The sequence below is a fragment of the Phlebotomus papatasi genome, chromosome 1 (assembly GCF_024763615.1).
Source record: "Phlebotomus papatasi isolate M1 chromosome 1, Ppap_2.1, whole genome shotgun sequence".
In the NCBI taxonomy this organism is placed as follows: domain Eukaryota; kingdom Metazoa; phylum Arthropoda; class Insecta; order Diptera; family Psychodidae; genus Phlebotomus; species Phlebotomus papatasi.
Genome location: NC_077222.1, coordinates 49,683,528 through 49,702,950, shown reverse-complemented (window position 1 = coordinate 49,702,950; position 19,423 = coordinate 49,683,528). Strand labels below are relative to the sequence as shown.

Here is a 19,423-nt window from a genome sequence, read left to right as displayed (position 1 = left end):
TTGTAATAAATGTCTAATTGTAAACTATTACATGGGATGTAATTCACAGAAATTCAACGTATTTTTGATGAAAAATTTAATGGTTTTCGGTAAAATGCACCGATATGTTACAAAAAAAGAATAAAAAGAAGGGACATACAGAGAAAGAGAAAGGGAGAGTAATTTTGAGTGTGAGAAAAAGATGAATCGTCTATTTTTTGTTTTCTTTTTTTTTTGGAAGAAATGATGAAATTTTTACGACCAAACGTGTAGGTAGAATCGGAACTTAAGTTTACAGTGAATGAAAAAGATTGTGAAATGGAAACGATACAAAAAAAAATGAAAAACATATATTTTTTATCATGTAGAAGTGAGAAAATTACAAAAAGAAAAAAAATAGTTTGTAGAAATGATGTTAAAAATGTAATTAAGACAACCTCTCTTATGTCTTGTCTGTGTATAAAAAGATGAAAAAAAAAACCAGAAAATGATATGAGGAATCTACAGAAATTTCATATTTTTATGAAAATGTAGGCAAAAGAAATTTACAAATGATTTTACGGAAAGGAAAATCATACAAAGCTTGTCGATTTCTACCTCATAGAATGGAAACGAAAGTGATATAATTTGTTATTTACAGTTTTTCTGAATTATTTTTTTTTACAAGGAAAAAAAATTCTGATTGCCATAAAAGAAAATGCGATAGGGAAACATGTTTGTTTTAATTGTACTAATGGTTTTTTATTGTATTATTTCAAAGAGAGAAAATCCAATTTAAAGGATATGAGAATGGAAGAAATTAAGGGACGTGAGGAAAAATGCTTTAATTACACATCGTTTTATATATTTAAGATTTTAAACACACACACACACACACGATGAAATGATATAAAGAGCTTGTGAAACTGTAATCAAGTCTTTTACCTGTCCATCCACCTGAAATGCCTCCTTTGCGATTCCCAAATTGCAAACAATGCATATCTTTTAACAATACTTTATTTTCAGATAGTGGTTTGTCTCACTAACTCATTCTAAAAAGCCTTAAATAACGGTAATCTTTTTTTTTTAAATAAAAAAAAAGTCATCCGACTAGAAAAAATGCTGCTTCTCATAATACACAAATAAAAAATCTACAATTATGTGGTTTTTTCTCTCTCTCATGTAAAAAGCACGAAGAAATATCGAGATACGTCTTTATCCCTTATTTTGTGGGATTTAATCCAGCGAAATGCCCTGAATCCAGGCACTGAGATCCGTGCTATCGGATTCCATCACAATTTCCTGCGGAGAATCCGGAGTGAGAATGATCTGGGCAGCCGTGCGACCACTCAGGTAGGCTCCGTGAACAGTAGAGTAAAAATTAGCATGAGTGTGTTCCCCGGCAAAAAGGACAGAGGGCTGGAAAAAAAGAGAAATTAAATAAGGAAATGATCAAATAAGCCTCCCAAAAAAGGTAGGGGAAAGCGCGCTACCTTCGAACGATTTATGCTTTGCACAAATCATTTTTTTTTTCAAAGTGTTATAAATTAATTTGGCCCATTATAATATTGTATTTTAATAGATTGTGCCAAATTCCGGCCAGCTTGCAATTCCGACCACCTTTTTTGTTCCTCGAATTTTCATGAATTTTTAGTTTTTACATACTCCAGAGATTATACAATGCAAAAAAATAACAAAAAAAATGTAGCTTCGACAAACGAGATGACGTGAAAAAGACATTTGAAGAATTCTCGAAGGGCAAGGAACTACGAGAATGAAGGTGGCCGAAATAGGGCACCAAAGCTATGTCTACATTTTTATTCATTTTAAAATGTTATTAAGAATGAATTTAAATTAAATAAAGACGATAAACTGTCTACAATCTACAAGGTTCTAAGCAGCACTCCTTAAGTAGAAGGAATGAAAAAATCAATTTCTATTAAATATATTACATTTCAAAATTGAGACTTTGGCGCTTGCATGAAACTATGCCGAAATTTGGCACACTCACCCTAGCTATTCCAATGCCTAAAATTTTCAGAAAAGAGTTATGGGTGAAATCCATAAGGAACTTAGTGAAAAAATTGAATTGTCCTAAGCTTAAGTTGTCCGAATATAGCACGCTTTCCCCTATACGTATTTCATTAATTCCCTTTTTTACTTTTAAAGGAATTTGATTTTCTGAACATATCTCCCGAACAAACTTAAAGTTTATCGCGTCAAAATTCTGAGACATCTTAACAATTTTGTAAAATTTTTTTTTCCAAAAAAAAAATAGGTAAAACGTTCCAGCTTTACGGAATGCTCGAACGCACGAGATAGAGCACTTCGTGAATTTTTTTCCATGGTCTTTTGAGATGTTTGGAGGAGTTGAAGGAGCTGGGGGAAAATAGTATCAAGAGATATTGTTTTTGTTGGGGGTCACCGAAGACCGGAAGTTGATATCTTTTGCCGTTTAAGCTCCAGAATCCAGAACGGTGCTAAGTTGATAAATAGCAGATTGTAACTGCTCTCTCTTTGAGATCGAGCAGTAAAATGTGTAGAAATATTTCCAATTGGACTATAATTGGAGATTTTCCTAGAAAAAACCACATTTTCCTTGAAATTTGCCATATTTTCTTCATGCATAAGGTATCCTTCAAATTTACGAAAAGGATTATTGCGTAGGAAGCTTTCTGTTCCAAGAAAATATCCACCAAATTCACAGTGAAAAAAAATTCGGGTCACTGAAAATTATAGGGTCGAAAAAAGTAGGGCGGCTATCAAGGAAATTCTACCATTCAAAGTTCCATTTATACTTGAAATGTGCAAAAATTTCACTTGAAAATGAAAAAAAAAAACAGTGATAAGCCCAGATAAGCTTATGGTAGCTGAGATTCTTTACAGGTGACCTCGAAATGCGTGCAACTCGGAAGGAATACGTATAAATTCGATTGTGAATTGAATTTTGGGGGTAAAGAATCGCGTCGAGTAAACTGTTTCTGTCGGTCGAAATGAATAAAATTGGTTCGACGCGATTCTTTACCCCCAAAATTCAACTCACAATCGAATTTTCACGCATTCCGAGTTGCACGCACCCTGAGTTGCACGCATATCGAGGTCCCCTGTAAAGAATCCCAGCTACCATAAGCTTATCTGGGCTTATCACTGGTCATTTTATTTTAAATAGTTTGAGTGAGGAAGACAAACAAAAGAAAAGAAAGTTCATTTAAATCGGTTAATAAACATAAGTGATAGAGACATACAGTCCGGTCCATATGGGTATAGTAAGGGTCGGGGTACAGTGGGTTGGGGTAGAGACGGATGGGACGTATTATTAGAAAGATCCTGCTCTCAGATACAATATATGCTAAAGTTTCATCGAAATCCCTTTATAAATACAGAAAATGCAGTCCGGTAAAGACATTTTTGATTATAGCTCGGGTCAGGGAACATCGAGGGAGGAGTGCGACCCACCGTTGGAAAGCCCGTGATCTCAGCTACAACATATTAAAATTTAAACAAAAAGCATCGTCTAGTTTTCGAAATATTTGAGATCGATTAATCAAAAACCGATTTTTCGATTAATCAGACTTTCGATTAAACCGTATGAAATTGGGGTGTAGCAATTTCCAAAATACATGCAAAGAGCTTTCCAAAAAAACCGAAATTTTTCGAATTCCGATAATTAGAAGCCAGATATGACCATTTGAAAATTGAATTTTTGACCCTCTCTAGCTCGGGTCAGTGGGGTCGGAGGGGGTTAAGTTTGGTATTGGTCAAAAGCTCTTAGGCCCAGCTATAACATACTAAAATTTTAGCCCGATCGATGCCATAGGGGCTGAGTTATTCAAACACAAAAATTGGGGGTATTCCAAAATGGCGGAAGGGAGGTGGGGGGGGGGTGGATCTGACATCATCAACTTCTAGCGGCCCAACGATATTTAACCAATGCCGAAAACCGCTTATCGATATCTCTCTCCGTTCTCTCTCCAGAAGTGGTTATACGAGTAATGGGACGGGACGGGACGTGCCGTCCGGGAAAATCGATTTTTAGCACACATGATTTTCGTGATCAAAGAGTGTCAAAACGTGTACATCCAAAATTTGGGCCCGATCTGACGAGGTTGGATTTCACCTGTGACCACAAAAGCTGAGATTGTAAAGAATCTCAGCTAAAAAATTGTACGAAGCGTTTTCGGGCAATCCCAAAAAAAAAAACATGGTTTTAGAGGGGAAGGGGAGGGAGGAGGGATGAGGGGCATGCTAACGATCCTTGGGTCGCCTTATGGGGGATCCCCCGATATATGTAACCGTTTGGCCTCTAGAGCTGGCGACAGTCGGACGGACAAACAGCGTGACGACATTTCTCAGAAATCGTCTGAAACGTGAAGATTTGTTGACAAAAGTGGTCTCCGGGGGATGGAAGGTAGAAATTTTGGGGGGAGGGGGTGAAAAAATCGAGAGATTATATACTGCTTTCTCCGTGGAGTTCGAGCAGTAATATGAAGCTACAGGGGGTCCCAGGATTATGCATATAATGGATTGTGCAAACACACTATGCATCTTTGGTAATCACTAGGAGCTAATTTGTGAAATCATTTTTAAAAAACCCTAAACTTATGCAATGTATGAGGCCGTAAATCGAAAATAGCCCGAGAAATTATCGCTAAATATATTTTGCATTGTCGGGTTTCTGTAATTAAAAGATATCTCCTGAGGGTGTTTGCAAATTTTCTGTGTGGATAAAGCCATTTCGCGCGATTCTCTTCGGTCCCAAAAATATGCATATTCCCGGAACCTTCTAGATCGCTTTCCGAAGTTCAGATATTGCGTACTACGAACGGGCAAACGGTTGGACTCAAAAATGTCGACTTTTTATTTTCGGCATCGGGGATATTGAAAATGTACGTATACCCGGCGAAGGACAGGTCGATCAACGGACATTAAGAATATCCGAGAATCACAGTAAGTGTGCTTATGAAAGAATCACACCTAATTAGGAGTTAATTTAGTCTTGGGGAAGGTGTAAATTGTGAGGGATTAATCGATTAAAGAATTACTGCACTTTCGGTAGAGTTTGAGCAGTAAAAACTACTTATTCAAATGCTTAAAAATAACTTTTTAAAAGATTATTTTTTGTGAAATTAAACCGTTATTATTTTTAACTTTGTAAATATTTTTTTTGTATTCTAATTTAATTCTCTTGTGAATATGAATTGATTTTCGCTTTATTTGGAGTAAAATTAACTAAATAATGAAACTTAAATATAGAAAATATATAAATAAAAATTTAATACTGCATTTATCATGGGAAAAAGTGATGTTTCCATTTGTAGTATTGAAAAGTTTCCATTTGGAACAGGTTTTGAATTAGCTTAATTTACCCTACACAAATCTTTGAATTTTCCAAGAGTTTTGCCACAAATTCATGTACAAATATTTCCAAAATTCAGAAAGAAATAGTAAATCACTTTTAGTATTTTCTTGTTATAATTGTTACCCAAACCAATGACTAAATCCTCCTCGAAGAGTTGAAAGGAATAAAGGTATAAATTCCCATTTATAAATTTCTATCGCCTGTCTCTAGCTTTTATTAGACGATTTTATTTAGGATGGATTTAACTGAAAAGTAATAAAGGTTTCAAGTTTTTTTTTTTTAGAAATTTTTCCTCACATGAAGCAAGTTAACCCTTTAAGGACGATTGGAACACCGGTGTCCCATAAAGAAAATAGTTTTTTCTGACTATACCTAAAATTATTTTTTCTTATGTCTGTACATAATTGTAAAGTAGAAGGTTGAAGGAATCTAGAATATTTTTTGCAAGTCTCTAGCTATTTGCTATGTAGTAAATATTTAAGCTCAAAAATTGCGAATTTTTGAATTCTCAAATTTATAATTTATTTTATTTATTTTTTATACTTCCGATTTTTTTAAGCAAAACCCTTTTGGCAATAAAAACTACAATACTCATACGTAATATTTTTCATTAAAACGAAAATTATTATTCATTGGTATTGTCAGAAAAAGTATTTAAATTTTTGGACTATTTTTGCCCCTATCGTTCATAAAAGCGCAAAATACACCGAATCAGACTCTGTTAGAGTTTCCAAGGTTAGATGTAAGACTTTTCATTGATTATGTTTCTCAGTTTAATTTTTATCGTTGATTTTCAGTCCGTAAAAAGTGTCTCGTCGTTAAAGGGTTAACCCATTCCTTACCATGGTATTATACATCACACGCAAATTTAGTGATTTTAGATGATTTATTCCTGGGCAATTGTTATCCGAATTTCTGTCGGGAATGGATTTCTAGTTACTTTAGTTCTTCAATTACTTGGAAAAAATAGTCCGACAGAGATGGCAATACATTTTGTTGTTCTCTTCTCGTCTCGCGTGAAGTAATGCAAAAATTTTGCTCAAAATGGCCGATGGAAAATTCGACATTCCGTCGATTTTGTTAAAATTGACCTCTTTGCTCTTTCCTGATTTGAATTCTAGTTGCCTATTTGTTTTTTTGGAAAGTTACTCTATCTGAAGCAATAGAGTTTGTAATTAATAAATGCACAAAATTTAAAATGAGTGACCGTCAAGAAGTGTGTTTGACAGGGGCTCCTCACGCCCCCAAAACACTGTGCAACGATGATTTTGTCCCTGGGTTCCCATGCTATTTTTTCTATTGCTAGGGTCAAATGATTTACGAAAATACTTATCATTTTGATTTCATTTGGATTTTGCGCCTGGTATTTAGGAAAAACCGTTTTTTCCGTTTGTTGATACTTGGGTGCCTATATCTCCGATTCTGCTGAACTGATTTATTTCTCACTATGGAATAATTTGGTCTCCTTTACATGCCCGATAAATCCTCTGAACAGATGAAGTTCGTACAACTGACACCAGGGGCGCTGTAGTCTCAAATATGTCAGAAAACATGGAAAAATCGAACTTTTTAGCAACTTTGATCAAAAATATCTCGAAAACTAGGACTGTCCCTAACAATCTGTTTTGTGGGTTTGATAGAGAATTTAATCAGCTACATTTTCGTCCATGTACAACATTTTCCTCAGATTATTTTTTAACCTCGATATTGAGGTTCAAACGAAAAATGAGCATTCAGCCAACTAAATAAAACCTTCACACTTTCGAGTGTTATTGTTTTTTGTTTGCAGCATATGCTGCGGTCCGGAAAGAGTTAATTCTTTCCGGACCGCAGCATATGCTGCAAGCCAATTTCACCATTTTTTAATCAAAAATATCTAAGCTCAGGAATTAATTGAGGTTCTACAAAAAATATCTATTTGGACATCCTTATAGTTTGTAATCATCCACTAGAATTGGATTTTTATCAGTTCTGAATAATTAAAAAACATTGTTTTTCATAGAAAATGCATATGCTTCTTTGGGTACTACAGTCCCAACAGTCCCAAAAGAGACGAAAGAGTTAATGAGCATAAGTACCATGGAGCTTATGCATTATGTAAGAGAATTTTTCACAAATTTAAAGATGTTGTAAGAAGAACTTTTAAAAAACTTACCTTTGGTTGGTGAGGATCAGAATAGAGAGGCTGAGCGATATTCTCAATGTCATCCTGACTAGCTCCAACGGCCATGGCTGTGTAGGAACCTCTGCAGAAGGGCTGATTCTTCCAGCTCGTGCTGCAGAATCCCAAAAAAAATTTCCTCAAAATTTGTCACAATTTTTTTTTCAAGTCATTTGTAACTTACCAGATGCATCTCTTGGGCTTGGGCACAAATGGATCCTGTAGGAACTTCCTTAGGATCTCTGTACATTTCTCTGCTACTTCATCATGTGACAGAGTCTCCATGAATTCTGCTTCTCGTCCAGAAATCCATCCCAGAAGCAACGTTTCTGTAACCTTGGCGAAGGAGTAGATCTTCTTGAACCACACGTCCTTCAAACTAGCCGTGGACGATGGCTCGTCATTCCACAGGAGCATGACTTCGCTGATGCTGGAATTGAGGAAGGGTCTGTCGTACTCCAGGAATATTTTGTCAACTGTCCCAAAGAGCAGCCTGTCGATGGATTCGCGCTTGTAAGTGGGAAGGGATGGGGAAAAGATGGAGTCTGCTTTGTCCTTTAGAACACCCAAAGGGATTGTGCAAATGACATGGTCTGCATAGAAAATTTCTCCAGCCTCTGATTCGATTTTCACGTTAAAATTCCGGGTTGGGGCTTCCGTGACGGTCTTGTCGGAGTCATCGGAATCCCCCTCATTGTCTTCCTCGACTGTCGTGAGATTCCCCACAGTACTACTGCCCGAACCTTTCCGTCGCCAGTGAATTGTGCGCACGGGACAGGCTTTGATGATCTGCTCAGGTGCTAAGTGTTCAGTAAGTGGGCCCAGAATTGAACTATAACCAGCCGGAAGGACAATATTTCCACCCTGCAATTCAGTATAGCTACCCAATTCTAGGAGATCAATCTCATTCATGGTATCACAGCCAGTTATGCATGTTTCTCGCTTGAGGAGACAATTGAATATCAACCGCTTCACCCTCTTCTCGGGCGATTCTGGCATTTCTCCCAGATACAATTCCTGCTCGAGATTGATGTGCTCCCCGACACTGTGGATATCCGGCGGCGGGATGTACTGACACAGGAAGTACTCCTCACAGCGACGCAAAAAAGTCACATAGGCCTCATAAATCTCATGCAATATCCCAATGGGGACTTGCTTTCCATCCTCAGTGGCAGCCACAATTTTGTGTGGCTTTGGGATATTGATGATACTCACCAATCCCGAAGCCATGGCCAGCTCAAAGATGGGATTTCCCAGAACCCCATGGATCCAATTTGCTCCCAATTCCACCTGAAAACACCAGGATGTGTTACATAACCTCTAAGCAACTTGCTTCCTGTCTATTCATCTAAATTCCTCTCTTCGTGGAAATGTCCTTCAGGGACCTACATTCATTCACTTATTTACCTTCTGGGAATCAATATCAATGGAGACAATTCGTCCTCCGATGCGGTTTCTAGCCTCGAGGATGAGAAAATCCGTACAACCATTTTTCAGCAGGTGATTTGCCGAGGACAATCCAGCTGCCCCAGCACCTACTATTAGCACTTTACAGTATTTTGCACTTTTCGCCGCATTTTCACTCATTGTTGAGAGTGAATTTTGGTCAGAAAACTCGGGATTTTCTCCAAAAAAAAACTCCAGAAAATTGCACTGTTTTTTGTTGACTACTTGATCAGCTGGATGAATCACCCGACTGACCGACCATTTGTTGTGCTGTGCACGTACTACGTATTGATACGCAGTGCTTAGTGCAGTGGAGAATAAATTATGAATGGAATAAATAATAAAAATTATTAATTATTATTTATTATAGGCTGTGTGACGTTGTCAGAACGTCTGGCCTAAAACTTTAAACCGAAGAAAAAGAAGAAGATTATTTATTATGTATCGGCAAAAAGCCATATACAGTAGAGTCTCCTAAATTCGAACGCTCGGGGGGTACAGTGCTGTCTCGCTATATGCACAGTTTGGGTACTTTTTTTGACAGTTCTCTCTCTGAATATGCACAACTTTTTTTGAAATTCCCAACGGTTTTTCTCCTTCTTTTAATAAATTATTATTTTTTTATTGTTCTAGAATTTCTCGTGTTATTTTAACTATAATATGAGACAGAAAAAATAAAATTAAGATAATTAAAAACGAGAAAAATTAATTACCAAGAAAATAATTTTCTTTATTACTTTGTCAAAATGTAAACAAATTGATTTTGAATGCAACCGACACAAAAGCTGTGCATATAGAGAGTGTGCATATAGAGAGACAGAACTGTATTTTTGACATTTCTCACCTCCCAAATTCGAACGATTTTTTCAAAACTAACGAAATTTATGTTAGATTAAATTGTACTTTGAATTAACCTTCTAACAGTGTTTTATTTAATATGCGAAAAAAAGTTCTAAAACAATATTTTTTAGGATAATTATGATCCAATAAAGTCGAAGAAACCATCCATTCTTCATTATCTCTTTTAGTTTAGGCGCTAGGTGAGAAAATATAAAAATTTTTTGAAACTCTTTTTGCTTCTAAAATTCACATTTTTAGTTTTTTCAAATTTTTAAAATAAAATATACAAAGTAGAATGACATATCTTTCAGTAAAAAATAAATTTATTTTAGTCAAATAACTTTAAATCGGTATTTTTAGGGAATTTGGAAATTAGTTTTTTTGCACAAATATTTTTTGTTACTTTTTCTCTGACCTGTCACACAAAACTGGGAATAGCAACAAGACGAAGAGTCAAAATGAGTTCAAACTTTTAAGAGATGTTTATAAGACTATTACCGAGGACTCTATAGCACTTTTAAATAAATAAAACCTTTATTGACGCTGTAAATGTGATTTTTGTGAAGACCGTCTGGAGGCGGCCTTACCCGTTAGAGGGTTAATTTTGTTTTTCCCTCATTTACTGGTAATGATACACTACCATGTGTACGATACTTTAGTCCTATAACCCTACTTGAAGTAATACCAGAAGTAAACTTACCGTTAGAGGGTTAAATTCCCGTACTTTCTCACAAGTCAGTGGTAACATACTTTCTTTTCTTTTTATACGATCATAATGTACATAAACAGTCAGGAAGAAGCACATAAATATGATTTTCATTCATCCAGAATACGTTTTTTTTTAACATTACCCCACAATTGACATTTCGAATCCAAACGTCGTTCGAATTTGAGAGATTCAGATTTGAGAGACTCTACTGTATTTCGTTACCCGAACGCCGGATAACCATAAAATTTTCAAAATTTTCACCAGTTGTAGATCTCGGTCCAAGGAATAACATATCTCCCGGAGTAATATTATTCTAAGTCGACATAGAATAATATGGAATGGAACCGTCGAATTAATCACGTGTAAGAACCTTAGAGCTAGGTTGTCTTTTCATGGCTGGCAGCATCGTGAAATCGAACTAGCCTTCAAGGTATGTGGAATCAAACCAACCACTTTTGGATCGGTTGAACCTCGTGGATTTAAAAATTTCTTAAATCTACTTGGGATATATTGTGGCTTGAGGAGAGAGTAACTCACCTAGAATTTGTAGGGAGAATAGATTAATGAATAATCTCTCCTTGTCGCCGTCCGAGGGCTCAGGTTATTTGTTATGCACTTATTGGGTTTAAATTTCACGTCCTTTTATTTTATAATTCACTGTCATTACTTCACTATAATTACTTCACTTGATTTTAATGTTAGTTTTATCAGGTAATTAAAATTTTAATAATTTAGGGATTTTGCACTTGCCGCGATGTGTCCACTTCAGTAGTCCAATTTCAACTAAGTGACTTGCCTTGCAATTTTCTCACTGACACATCTGGCACATCCGGCAATGGCTTCGCGCCATTATTGCAGTTATGGTACCACAAGTGGTGCCATCCAACAGGATATACTTCTTAACCTTTTAGAAAACGTACAAGACGGCTATGCCACCGGCAGCGTCCAACGTTCTCACAAATAATTTTTAGGGTATGGGCAATGCGTAATCATTTGTCGTTTTATTAGAGTTATCTTGTGGAATTTTTGTAAAGTTTCAGCAAAATTATCAATTTCGTTGAAGCGGTGTCTACACACTAGAAGCAATTTTCGTCAAAAATTGCCTTTTTTTTAAATTCTAATGTTTCTGTGGGAAATTTTCTTTAAAAAGCATTTTTTAAAGAAATTTCTACTAGTGTGTTGAGTAGAGACCATTAAACATCATCATCATCATTATGGGGTTTACGGGCGCGCGGCGGCCAGAGCCATTTGCAAGGCCGTTAAACAAAAACATCTTATGGCACAGAGTTGGAACAAAGTTGTATTATTTTTGCAGTATATGGCAAAACACGAGCCGGTACATAATAAATAAAATATTTATTATAATTATGTATTATAATAGCTTTGCAGTCAACTTTGACTTCGTCAAGAAAATTTTAGTGTATGATTTATACAACACAAAAAGAACAAAAATAAGAACAAAAATAGGCTTCTTTCTCATTTCAATTTATACGACTGTCGAATTCAATATAATAAATAAAAGTTGATTATGTAAAAGCACTTGAGAACAGTCATGTGCTAAAAAAATGTTCAGAAGTAATATTTTCCATTTTACATTAGAATAGAACAATTATTCTTTTCATATTAATTTATGCTGCAAAATATTCGTATTTCTGTTTTATTCTTTATTCCAATTCTCTTACGGAGTATAGCCAATATTGCTTCGGCTGGTCTACTGGGTTTCCGTCAATCGTTAAGTTGTCACCCTGATTGTCAGTGGGTGTGTTTTTATTTGTGTTTTGTTCTCTTTTTATCCGCCACGAAAAATGTCTCAGACCAATTTTACGAGTACTCCCATTAGGAAAAAGCTCAGATTTCGCGGTGACTCTATTCCGTTGTCCTACCCGGATCCGCGACTGGAAGATTTGCTGGATGAGGTGGACGGAAAAAGTGCAAAAAATGGCGATATTTCTGGTGCAAAAGGTCAGTCGCCAAGGTGTCTCCTTTTTCTATTTAGAGATTTTCTCATGCTTTCTGTTTGATAGGTCCTGGTGGAAAATCCACCGAACAGGCATCCCTCTATGATTTTCTCAAAGTCGAACTCACACGGGGTTACATGCTGGAGCACGATGAGGAGCGCTACAGTGCCCGGAGGCAGAAAATCTATGCCTTCATGAAGATTCCACGGGAAGTGGAATCATTTATCTATTATGGGGTACTTCAGTGTGCTGATTCTTTCCTGTATATCCACACATTTTTGCCCGTGAGGTACATCCTGGCTCTGTGGGCCATTATCTATCGGCCCATTGCCAGCTGTTTCGGTTTGCGGAGGCGAAAACGGAGATTGCTGGCCCCAGCGGAAGTCTGTGATTTGTTGAAGGGATCAATCTGGTTAATTTGTACCATGTTGATGCTGAGCTTCGTGGATACGAGTCGAATGTATCACATCATCAAGAGTCAGTCGATTATTAAGCTGTACATCTTCTACAATATGTTGGAAGTTGGCGATCGACTGCTGTCAGCTTTTGGGCAAGATGCCATCGATGCACTCTTCTGGACAGCCACAGAACCCAAAACGAGCCGTCGGCAGCATCTGGGCATCATCCCTCACTTCTGCTTTGCTCTGATTTATGTCATTGTCCACAGTGGCCTGATAATGTTTCAAGCCACAACGCTCAATGTTGCCATCAATTCCAGCAACAAGGGATTGCTGACCATCATGCTGTCCAATAATTTTGTGGAACTCAAGGGGAGTGTTTTTAAGAAATTCGACAAGAATAATCTGTTTCAGCTCACATGCAGCGATGTCCGGGAGAGATTTCATCTGTCGATGCTCCTCCTGATTGTGGTGATCCAGACCATGAAGGAGTTCAATTGGGAGGGTGAACAGTTCCTCCTCATGTTGCCCGATTGTGCCTATGTGTTCATTGTTGAGTTCTTCATTGATGCCTTAAAGCATGCCTTCATCTGCAGATTCAATGAACTTCCCGTGGAAGTTTACAAGGAATACACCCTGAGTCTGGCCTATGACATGACTCAGACTCGTCAGAAGCACGCATTTTCTGACCACAGTGATCTCGTGGCACGTCGAATGGGCTTCATTCCCTTTCCTTTGAGCGTCGTCCTCATCAAAGCAGTGTACAATGCTCTGACCTTCGAATCCTGGGCTTCAGTGATCCTTTTTGTCCTTGGGTATCTCGTTCTGGTCCAACTACGTGTGCTGAATATGATTGTAGCCCTGGGCAAAGCCTGTGATCTGATGCGAAAGCATCAGGAAGAGAAGAATGTTCCAGCAACGCCACAAGTGCCCAAAGGACGCAATGTCACGGATACAGCCACATCCCCTGTCCACAATTTCCCTCTGCAGCGCTCAAAGACCATCGATGGGGTTCCGGAGAAGAAATCCTCTCCGGGAGTGGAGAAGATGCAGGAAGACTCAAATTTGGGTGCAACAGCTCTCTTTTCCAATAGCGATGTCGACTTGGAGGGTGTCTGCCTCAATGAGAATCTCCTCAATGATTCAGATGAAGTCTTCCAGGATGACTTCTCCATGACACGTAGTGTTCCGGATCTCCAGAAGAGGGGCATTGGACGGAGGGAAGATGATGAATCCAGCGAAGAAGCCGTTACTACGCGAACACACAAAAGATCTGAATCAGAACCATCAATCCAGAGTGTACTTCAGGGAACTTCCCTCAGCCCCAATGGAACGACCAATGGAGAGAGAACGTGACCCAATTGAAGTTCCCAAGCAAAAGGCACAATCCCAAATATCATGCAACCATACAGGTAATCACATTATCATTGAATGCTTTGATAAAAAAAACACTTCGTTTTGCAATTCCTTCAAAAGCTTCTCCTCATTCATTTAAAAAGAAAAAAGAGAGAAGAAAAAGTGCCAAAGGAATCTTTTTGTTTATTGAAAAAGAAAACCCTTTTTCCAGAATACAGTACTTATATTAAAAAATTCACCATAAAAAAATCTCTTGGACAGAAATAGCGCTTAAGAGGAAAATTGCGCACACCCTATTGAATTATGAAATTTTTGATTATACTGTCTCTGTGTGTTCTCTTTGATTTTGAAAAAGAAAAAAAATCACATGTTTTCGCGTGCAACTTGTGTTGAGAAATTGGAGAAATATGATCTAAAAATATCCATCTACCCCTTTTCATTAAAGTACGACGTTATTCACGAGCACAACATATATTCTTGTGCAATTTCGTACAAGGGATGTCTTTCTGGGTTGATGTGAAAGTTCGTTGGCTAATTTGTTTTTTTTTTTTTTGGAATCAATTGGAATTTTGACAAAAATACATTTGTTTTCCTAAATATTCACCTTTTCAAATTTTATTGAATGAAATAAAAAAGGGATGAATGTAAACTACTTATCTTTTTCTTTCGTAAATTTGACAAAATGAAATAATAAAGAATCTTATACTGGCTTCAGACCTAAGGCTTAGCCATCTGGATTAACTCCTCTAATTCCTTACCAGGAACGATTTTTTTTTAGGAAATGTTGTTTAGAAGTGGATATTAAGGGCAAATGATCCATTAGATTTTGAAAAAAATCAATAAAATTGCTTCTTATTTAGATTTTTGAAACCTTCGGGAACTGGACTAAACCTCCAGTCTGAAGCCGGCATTAGATAAAACATTTGATAAGTAAAACCGAAATAAAGTTTAAAAAAAATACGAAGGTGGCACAAAATTTTGCTCAGTAAAAAATTCAAAATTTAAGGTAAATGTCCTAATTCAAAACCATTTCCATACGCTTTAACTTTGAAAGAAGATTCAACACATAAATTCATATTTTTTCTGAAGAGAATTACATAAATTTGCTCCTAGACTCTTCTAGAATGTTACTGTTTAGCGCAGAATCACATTGACAGTAAAATGCTCCCAGTCATCGTCAAAGCTTCATCGTATTAGGTGAGATTCTTAACAATCTCACCTACTATAATCCTAACAAAATCTCATGTCCTCCGATCGGCCCCAAATTTTGCCAGAATGTGTTTTGACACTTCCTGATCACGAATATACGGATGGCTAAAAACCGTTCCCGTCCGTCCGTCCGTCCGTCCGGCCGCTCTTTGGAGCTTAATAGCTTCTAAACTAAAAAAGATATCGACTTGCGGTTTCCGGCAAAGCTTACATATCGCATGAAAATTGCAACTTGGTGCATAGACCCCCCACCCCCCACCCCTCCTTCCGCCATTTTGAAGACCCCCCTTTTTTGTTTTCTCAATAGCTCCGCCCCTGTGGCATCGAGCGGACTCAAATTTTAGTATGTCATAGCTGGGCCTTAGAGCTTTCCACCAATACCAAACTTAAGGTCCCCCGACCCCCCTGACCCGAGCTATAAGGGTCCAAAAAAAAATTCTTAAAATGCCCATAACTCCGGTTCTAATTGTCAGAATTTAAAAAGTGAGGGCTTTTTGGAAAGCTCTCATGAAATTCCACTTCTCCTTCTAACATCGCAAGTTCGTAAAACTACCGCTAGGGGCGCTATTTTTAAAAAGAAGATTTTTCAATTTTATAAGTTATATAACTTAAAATTCCGTCCAGTCTAGGACGTTTCCAAAATGGTGCGTATGCGCGCTGTGGTTTCAATAGAACCGGAGATATGAGGGGTCAAAGTTCACGAAATTCAAAAAATCATATCTCTGGTTCTATTTGACAGATTTTGACGACTGAGAGCTTAAATGAAAGATCTCACCAAATTCTACAACTTTCTAGAACATTTGAACTTCGTGGGACCAACACCAGGGGCGCCACAGTCGAAAAACCAATTTCAATATCACATAACCTCAATTATCTCGACACGTGCTTAACCGATTTTGATGATTACTTCGACATAATTGTAGAGCACATTTGTCTCTACATTTCGTCCATACATCATTTTCCGCTCAGACTACGCTATCTGTCCGATCTTGCCGTTTAAGTGTGAAAAAAATGATTTTTCCCATAATAACGCTTTGAAATCACTCAGATGCCAATTTGACTGCCTCTACTCGACCAAGACACTTAAAATAGGGGTTTAAATGGAAAGTCTCACAAAATACAACAATTCTTTCATATAGTTGAAGTTCATCAAATGAACACTTGGGGCGTTCTGGTCGAAAAAACGAGTTCAGAAACAAAAAAACCGCGTTTATCTCGGCTTCTGAGTAATTGATGAGATCAAGTTCTACGGCAAAATTATAGAGAACTTTCTGGTCTATGTTACACCCATATATCACTTTTCTGTCAGTCCATCCAAATCTTTGACATTTTGGTTTAAATACAAAATTTGTATAATTTCACGAATTTGATTCAAGATAACTGAATGGCGTCCCACAACTTCAGCTCTAAATCGAATTTGCATGCATTCCAAGTTAGCTCATATTAAGAATCTCACCCATATAAGCCGGTTAGGATTATCTGTCCCTTTTGTTAATTGACGCATTTTCATTGGCAATTCTTGCCCAAATTCTTGATTACCGTATTACCTTATTTCATACTCGGTGGCACTAGGTGAAAATAATATAAGAAAAATGAAGAAATAAAACGAAAATACGATATAAACGATGAGCAAAAAAACTGTACGATTAATTTCTCATACAGTTTTTTTTGCTCGCCGTTCATCGTATTTTCGTTTTATTTCTTCATTTTTCTTATATTGTTTTTACCTACACAGTAAAAAAATGTGTAAAATTTTACAACTATAATAGTGCAAAATCGACTATTTTAGTTGTTTAATTTAAAAAGGTTTAAAAAATGCACAACATTTTGGTAATAATTTATTGTCACGTGATTGAAAATTACCACTATTATAGTTGAAAAATTTGCAACAATGTTTAATTTGAAAATGTGTAAAATTTTAACACTATAATAGTGTGAAATCGAATAAATTAGTTATTTAATTGCGATCTGTGTAGAATTTCTCACTGTTATAATCATAAAAATTTTTCAACAATGTTTGGTGATTTAAAACTGTTTGACAAATTCTAAAAATTACCACTAATATAGTATGATTACAGTTTTTCACATTATTATATTGTGAAAAAATACACAACTTTATGGTATTTTTTGTCACATGATCAAAAATTAACACTATTATAGTTTGATCATAATTTTTAACTTTATTATACTGTGAAGCCTTGTGTATTTCAACCAAATTTGTTGAATTTTTAAACAAAAGTTGTGTAAAAATTGTTGAATTTCCTTTAGAGACTTATACTTCAGTCGAGATGCTTTTCATTGGGCAAAAGTCATATAGAACATCAAATATTTATATGCATAATAATTATATCGTGATGATTCGAGCTTCAGGTGTAAGCATTTCGCATTAGGGGGGATCCCGAGTACAGGAAAAACCAATAAAAATGTCTAAAAAGGCAAAAAAATCAAAATCTTCGAAATGAAAAGAAAATTCAACAATAAACAGAATTCAACAATTTTTGAATTTACACATAAAAATTCAACAATTCCAAATTCAACATCTTGAAAATCAACAACTTTAAATTTAACAATTTTAAATTAAACACTTTTTCCAAATTTAACACTATAATAGTGGTGTGAAACACACTATAATAGTGTTAATTTTTTTTACTGTGTAGTGTCACCGAGTATGAGATAAGGTAATACGGTAATGGAGAATTTGCGTAAGAATTGCAATGAAATTGCATAAATTAACGAAATACGGTGAGCATTTTACTGTCAATGTGATTCTACCCTTAGTGAAAATTCTTTAGATATAATTTGAATACTTCTTAAATAAAAGAAAAATACTCGAGTGTAAAATGCTTCTATTGGAAACATATTAATCCAAATGGAGACAAGGGAAAGTGTCTAATTGGAGACAAGCAGTGTAAGTGAAACCGCGACGAAAGGCTTTCAAAACCTTGTTAAGTTGCTCCTGAGTGTAGGATTTGTTCTTATTCCTGGTCTTTTCACCTTTCCCATCTAAAACAATAAAAAAATCTCTCCAAAAGAAAAAATCATATTTCCGGGGTTTCCTATTGAAGCATTTGCAGACACTTCAGAAAAACCCTTTTTGATTTGAAGATTAGCACTTAATTTACCTAAAATTAGCTAGAAATATGACATAAATGTTAAACAAAACGAATAAACAACAGTCACGTCATTGTGTTTTTCATTGGAAAACATGGTCGATCGATGAAAAATTCGTTGGTGAAAAGGTACACTTTTAATTTTTCTGAGAAATTAACAAATTAAAATTTGTGAATATGAATTGATTTTCACTTTATTTGGAGCAAAATTAACTGAATAATGAAACTGTGGTATAAAAAACATATAAATATAATAATTTAGTACTGTATTTATCATGAAAACAATGACGTTTCCATTTGGAGTAGCGAAAAATTTCCATTTGGAGCAGGTTTTGAATTAGCTTAATTTACCCTACACAAATTAATTAATTTTGAAATATTAGCATAAGACCTCTACACATTGGGAGCAATTTTCGTCAAAAATAGCTTTTTGAAGGAAATTGTGTGCATGTGCACTGGGGAAACAAAAAATTTTACAAAAATTTCCTCCAATGTGTAGAAGCCTTAAAAGTGTACAAACTTTTGACAGAATATTGACATTTCATTCTAAAAGGAAGTGGAGCATTTTTGAAATAGGGTGGTTTTTTTCTCTTTTTTCTACATGGAACAGAGCCTTGTCTAAATTAGCTTCACAATTGGTTTGCGGAGCTAAATTGTTATTAAAGTTCATTTCCATTTAAATAATTAGGAGAAAAAAAAGATCTTATTTCAAAGATTTACCGTAATTCAGGCAAATTCCTTAAACAAAAAAAAATTTTTTTGAAGAAAATTGTTCTCAATGTGTATAAATTCTAATCTGAAAACACTTAGTAAATTGAAGAAATTTTGTTAGAAGGGGAAGTGGGGCGTTTTTAATTTGGAGTATCTTTGAAACTAGGCTTCTTTCTCTTATTTTTAAAAGGAATTGAGGCTTATCATA

The 19,423-nt window shown here is 36.0% G+C and overlaps 2 protein-coding genes across 3 annotated transcripts; one reads left to right on the top strand and one right to left on the bottom strand.

Moving 5' to 3' along the window:
* Positions 1-959: 959 nt before the first annotated feature.
* Positions 960-9,188, bottom strand: LOC129805016 (spermine oxidase). Its single transcript, XM_055852822.1, has 4 exons — positions 8,886-9,188; positions 7,663-8,768; positions 7,473-7,593; positions 960-1,377 (listed from the first exon to the last, which is right to left on the bottom strand). The coding sequence occupies exons 1-4, from the start codon at positions 9,063-9,065 to the stop codon at positions 1,195-1,197; spliced, it is 1,590 nt and encodes a 529-aa protein (XP_055708797.1). The 5' UTR covers positions 9,066-9,188; the 3' UTR covers positions 960-1,194.
* Positions 9,189-12,210: 3,022 nt separating this feature from the next.
* Positions 12,211-14,834, top strand: LOC129804847 (protein TAPT1 homolog). 2 transcript variants are annotated; one of them, XM_055852508.1, is made up of 2 exons: positions 12,211-12,435; positions 12,498-14,834. In XM_055852508.1, the coding sequence occupies exons 1-2, from the start codon at positions 12,279-12,281 to the stop codon at positions 14,183-14,185; spliced, it is 1,845 nt and encodes a 614-aa protein (XP_055708483.1). In that variant the 5' UTR covers positions 12,211-12,278; the 3' UTR covers positions 14,186-14,834. The 2 variants fall into 2 exon arrangements, with proteins under 2 accessions (XP_055708483.1, XP_055708491.1); XM_055852516.1 differs by having other exon boundaries at positions 12,213-12,426.
* Positions 14,835-19,423: the final 4,589 nt, after the last annotated feature.